Source organism: Mandrillus leucophaeus, unplaced genomic scaffold, assembly GCF_000951045.1.
Source record: "Mandrillus leucophaeus isolate KB7577 unplaced genomic scaffold, Mleu.le_1.0 Scaffold418, whole genome shotgun sequence".
In the NCBI taxonomy this organism is placed as follows: Eukaryota; Metazoa; Chordata; class Mammalia; order Primates; family Cercopithecidae; genus Mandrillus; species Mandrillus leucophaeus.
The window spans coordinates 633,568-639,156 of NW_012104454.1; the positions used below are offsets into that span (position 1 = coordinate 633,568).

The following is a 5,589-nucleotide window of genomic DNA, read 5'->3' on the forward strand; positions in this document are numbered from 1 at the left end:
TTTTTGAGATGGAGTCTTGCTCTGTTGCCCAGGCTGGAGTGCAGTGGCATGATCTTGGCTCACTGCAATCTCTGCCTCCTGGGTTCAAGTGATTTTCCTGCCTCAGCCTCCCAAGTAGCTAGGATTAGAGGCGCTCACCACCACAGCCAGCTAATTTTTGTATTTTTAGTAGAGATGGGGTTTTGCCATGTTGGCCAGGCTGGTCTCGAATTCCTAATCTCAGGTGATCCGCCTGCCTCAGCCTCTCAAAGTGCTAGGATTACAGGTGTGAGCTACCAGGCCCTGCCAAAAATGTTTTTTATTCTAACAGCTAAGAGTCAGACCCAGGGAAGCAGTGACCCACCCTGCCGGTCCCTCCACATATATTACCACATTAACACACTCTAGAATTCTCATGATCTTGTCAGAAGCCACTTTGGTAACATTTTACTAACTGTATTAAATTTATTTCCTTCTTCAAGAAAACAGCAATCTTGTATTTTGCATAAGATAGTAAATAACTATTTTAGCTGCCCAAGTGCCTACAGCTCCAGCGGTTATGTGAAAAGCAGCAGGGCTGTGTCAGAGTCCCCCTGGACGGAGGGACCCTTCAATCTTAGCATTCCCCTATCTCAGCCACAAGCTAGAGGACGGAGGAAGGGAAGAAGGAAAACAAAGCTGGAATAATATGCACACAAAAAAACAGGGTTGGAAAAAGAGCTGGCAAATACTCACCACCGCAGGTAACAATACATGGCTTCCACATTATAGTACTTGCTGCCTGCCAGGGTGCCCAGCTGATTGAAGGGCATTCCTAGGGAGAAAGATAATTCATGCAATCTAAGGCCACAATACTCATTCAAAGCTGCCAGGCCCAAGCAATGCTAAGCATCAGAGAACTTGTGGGGAGAACAGCTGGGTCTGCAGGCAACACTGGTGTCTCAGGTGATTAGCAGCTTAATCTTGTTCCTCTAGGGGATTACTGACATCTTCTTTTATCCATCAGCTTGTTCCCGCCTGGTGTGCCAGGCATTACCTGAATTGATGGTACCATTCCTCTGGCTTCCACTATGGCTCCTCCAAGGTGGATGGAACTCCACGGAGCCCTCTCCTCTATCTCAGCTCTGAGTGCTTGTTCCTACATGCAAATCCCCATCTCTCTCTATAATAGAGTCTTACGCTTTATTTCATTGTGCTCCTCTTTCCACAAGAGACCTCGGGGAGAGGAAAGCCATCTTCTCTTTTCCTTCTACTCTGCCTCACTCCTTCTTAGTTCAAGACTTTCCCATTTATCTTCCCCTTCCACCATTTTCCGAGTGTGTTACAAGAGGGAAAAGGTATAAATGAGGTGAAGTACGAGAGAGCTGAGAATGAAGAGGAGCTTGGGAAAATGAGTATGAACTGCCTGCCATCTCCACAACATCTTCCCTAGGAAAATCCTACTGGATTGGGAGGCCCAAGCTGGGGACAACTTACCAATCTGAGGAGCTACTGACAGGGCTTGGTAGTAAAATCTCTCGGCTAGCAGCTCAGTATCTACGCCAGCTAATTCATTCTGATACCGTGCTGCACAAGAGAGAAAAGGAAGGGAAACTCGATTTTGTTTCAGAAAACCCTCCCCCACATCTGGGAGTCCACTCTGAGAGCTGTAACAAGAGCCTGGAAGGAAGGTACCTGAGCTAGGAGGCAGGTTGCTGGGGTCTCTGGCACAGTCCTAAATCTGCATGACTATGGGCAAATTGTTCAACTCTCTTCCATGCTGGTAGGTTCAAAATGTAAAGAATATTTAGTGTTTGTGAAGTAAATAAGCTCTTTTTTTGTTGTTTTCTTTTGTTTTTTCTTTTAGAGATGGGGTCCTGCTGTCACCCAGGCTGGTCTCCAACTCCTGGGTTCAAATGATTCTCTTGCCTCAGCCTCCCAAGTAGCTGGGACTACAGAAGCGTGCCACCACGCCCAGCCTGAACAGGCTCTTCTTGATAATCTCTTCCCGATGAAGGGGAGCTGCAGCACACATACATGCTTGCAAAGACCTCTGATATTTAGTTCTGAAATGCAAATGCTCAATTCCACAGGGAAGACATTACTAATGATACTCAGGTCCAACAAATATGAAACAGCTGACTCTCTGCACACATTGCTCATGAGGGGTCCAGGAGTGGGCTGGAGGCAGGGATAGGAGACCTAGGTCAGTAAGAGATAATGCACCCAAGGGCCACACACCAACAGCCTAATGAGAAACCACTGTCTTATCAGGACGAGAGGCCCCAGGGGCCATAAAGCAAAAGAGTACTTTTCCATCCTTAGAAACATCTGTTAGGAAGGTAAGTCCTCCTTGCTGTCTAATTTCAATTCCTGTGCTGAAGTTGCTACTTATCTAGGAGTCCATAAAGATAAAAGAAAAAAAAAAAAAAGAAACACTCAAAGAAGAAAAATATCAAATTATAATCTTCCCAACCCACTACTGAAAGAGAATTATTATCTTCATTTGCTCAAAGCTCAAAGACATTTCCCTTTTTCCTGTATTCACTGATCCTCTCTGACTCATGGAAGGGCAGTGAAAAGAAGGGATCACTGAAACAGATGGGAGGGAAAAAAAGTTCTCAGAGGCCAAACTATCCCTCCTGCTCTCCAACCATGTAATGGGTGTTACCAACAACTGAAGCAGCCTGGGCCTGTCCTGTAACCCAAAACTGAGAAAATGAAAGGTGCAAATTCTTACACAAATCCCCCAGGTACACTAGACATCGGTGACATGCCATCTGTGCCCAATCCATCTCCTTCCCTGAGGCAGACACTGGCTTCTTGCATCCTATGAGACAAAGAGAAAGAGATTTATGAGCCCATTCTTCTGCCTCCCTGCACCTATGGGGAAATAACTCTCCGAGATGTAGAGACTAAGAATCCAGGGCCTGTCTTGGAACTTGTCTTCCAGGGCAGAGAGACACTCATCCAGGACACAGGGAGAGACACAGAGGATCACAGGTGGCCACACACAGGGACTCAGAGACTTATAGGCAGATTCATTCACAGGAAAGGAAGGAACTGGAAGAGGAGGGCTAGGGCCCTCAACCTAGGATGGCACCTTGCAGGAAGGTCATCACAGGAAGGCTTCCAGAAAGGAGGAAGGATGAGCTTCAAGTATGAAGAGGGTCATAAGTGTCTTGGGTAGAAGTTACACACATAAAGGTAAAAGGTTTTGGGTAAATATGGGAAACTAACTTGCCCAAGAATGAAATGTGAATGACGCCAATTTAAAAAAAAAAACAAAAACCGAAACAATGACGATGACAAATTTTAAAAAAGAAAAAAAAGAAAAGAAATCTGAATGAGGCCAAGGTAGATGCTCCTAGTGGAGATTCACAGAGAAGGCAGCCTATTGGAGAGTGTGCCCACGAAAGAGAAAAGTGGGCTTGCCCTGCCTGAGGCTGCTGATGGCCAAAGCTAAATATGCCTGAGCACTCACCTACCTCTCCCTTCCAAGAAACTGCCTGGTAACTTCAGAGAGCTTGAGATCTTTGGGAGGCAGTTTTCTCATGTGCCAGAAACTTGTCTAAGCATTCTACAGTATTGACTTAATCCTCACAGCAACCCTATGAGGTTACTCTTATTACTCCCATTTTACAGTTGAGGAAATCAGTCACACAGCTGCTAAGCAGCAGAGCTAGGATACAAAAGGCTCCAGGGACTGTTCTCTTATCCATTCCTTCTCACTGCCTCTCTCGGGTGTGTTGCTTCCATTTGGAACAGCCATTCCTAGTGTTTTCTATAGATACTTCTCAGCTGGCTGAATGGAGAAAACATCAGTGAAGACAAAAACTAAAGTGGTTTGGGGAAGTAACTTTTTGAAGTGGTATTTTTTTTCAAAGCTGTGGACCCCTCTAGCTATCTGGTAACCTATGAACATGGTCCCAGAATAATCTTGTCTTTGTTTTTAGATAATGTGGTGGCTTTTTTTTTTTTGGACAGAAGGTCTTGCTGAATTGCCCCCGGCTGGAATACCAGTGATGAAATCATGGCTCACGGCACCCTCGAACTCCTGGGCTTCAGTGATCCTCCTGCCTCAGCTTTCCAAGTAGCTAGGACAACATGCATGCACCACCATGCCCAGTTAAATTATTTTTTTTTTTTAGAGATTATGTAGGATCTCACTATGTTGCCCAGGCTGGTCCTGAATTCCTGGTCTTAAGCAATCCTCCTGCCTTGGCCTCCCAAAGTGCTGGGATTACAGGCATGAGCCACCACCTCTGGCCTAGAGGTTTTTTTTTTGTTTTTTGTTTTTTTTGAGACAGAGTCTCACTCTGTCACCCTGACTGGAGTGCAGTGGTGTGATCTTGGCTCACTGCAACCTCCACCTAACGGGTTCAGACGATGCTCCTGCCTCAGCCTTCTGAGTAGCTGGGATTACAGGTGCACACCACCATGCCCAGTTAATTTTTATATTTTTAATAGAGACGGAGTTTCATCATGTTGACTAGGCTGGTCTCGAACTCCTGATCTCAGGTGATCACTTGCCTTGGCCTCTCAAAGTGCTGGGATTATAGGCATGAGCCACCATGCCCGGCCTAGATGTTTTTAAATGCATAAAACACAGGTGCTCTGCTTCTGATCACAGAATTCTTCCATGTGGTGACAAGGACACAACCTCCATCTCTGACCCAGAATGTCTGTCTTGGTAATAGAGGGGACAGAGAAAGCAGAGAGAGCTGGGGGAAGGAGCTCTAAAGGATGGCTGAACTGAAGAGAAAATTACCAACTAGAAAAGGAGTTAAAATTATAGTTGCCAGTACCTCAGCTGGTAGAAAAGGAACTTGCACTATCTTGAAAGACTGTCCACAATTTTCCCAACATATCTAAAGATTTCAATATTTTCATCAAACATTGGGAAATAATTTCTAAAGTCAAAAGAAATGGTGCTGGCCAAATTCAACTGGGAGAAGAGAAGAAATGTTATTCACACCACCTTCCAGTGCCAGACATACTCTAGGTCTTTCCGTCCCTCCCTCTGCCTCAGTCCACAATCCCAGGCCTCTCTCTTTCCTTAAGATCTTTACACTAACTCATATGATTTTCTGGATAAAACCAAACTTCATAAACCATTTGTATGTAGTTCTGCTAGAACTCTCTCTGCCTGGCTGGGTCACAAGCTACATGAACCCTGAGGGATAAGGCCAGAGGTAGAAGCATGAGAACCTGCTCAAGTCCACCTTTCAGGTTCCACTGACCTATGAGGGGGTCAGTGACATGGGTCCAGTCAATGCAGCACTGCAGTTCCAGCTGGTAGTGGGACTGGATATAGAGAAGGAGATGCTGGTAGAAGCCAATACCAGCAACCAGGTGCGTCCTGTAGGCACATTCCAAAGTGCTCCGGCTGTGGATGTGCTACAGATTGTGAAAGGGAAGGGGCTGGTTAAGCAATAAACTCAGAGTTGTACTCACCCTCCCTTACCCTGTTCATCTCACTTGGCTCTGGAACTTCATCTACATCTACTCTCATCTACAAGTTACTCTCATACTCTTAGCTCTAACTCTCTGGTTTTCCCATCTGGGACCAGACTCCCCTCCTTCTTCAATCCTAATTATATCTGACTCTCTCTCTCCTTCCTTTCTGCT

At 45.6% G+C, this 5,589-nt stretch overlaps 1 protein-coding gene across 1 annotated transcript in view; it reads right to left on the reverse strand.

The window, feature by feature from the left end:
* The window catches only part of SMG5 (SMG5 nonsense mediated mRNA decay factor), a 40,113-nt gene extending 34,759 nt beyond the window's left edge, over positions 1 to 5,354 (reverse strand). Inside the window, exons 1-4 of the mRNA XM_011992755.1 lie at positions 5,202 to 5,354; positions 2,699 to 2,788; positions 1,456 to 1,545; positions 715 to 793 (exon numbers count right to left, since the gene is read on the reverse strand). Coding sequence (XP_011848145.1) covers positions 715 to 793; positions 1,456 to 1,545; positions 2,699 to 2,753 — 224 coding nt within the window. The 5' untranslated portion in view covers positions 2,754 to 2,788; positions 5,202 to 5,354. The remainder of the gene's footprint in view (positions 1 to 714; positions 794 to 1,455; positions 1,546 to 2,698; positions 2,789 to 5,201) is intronic.
* Positions 5,355 to 5,589: the final 235 nt, after the last annotated feature.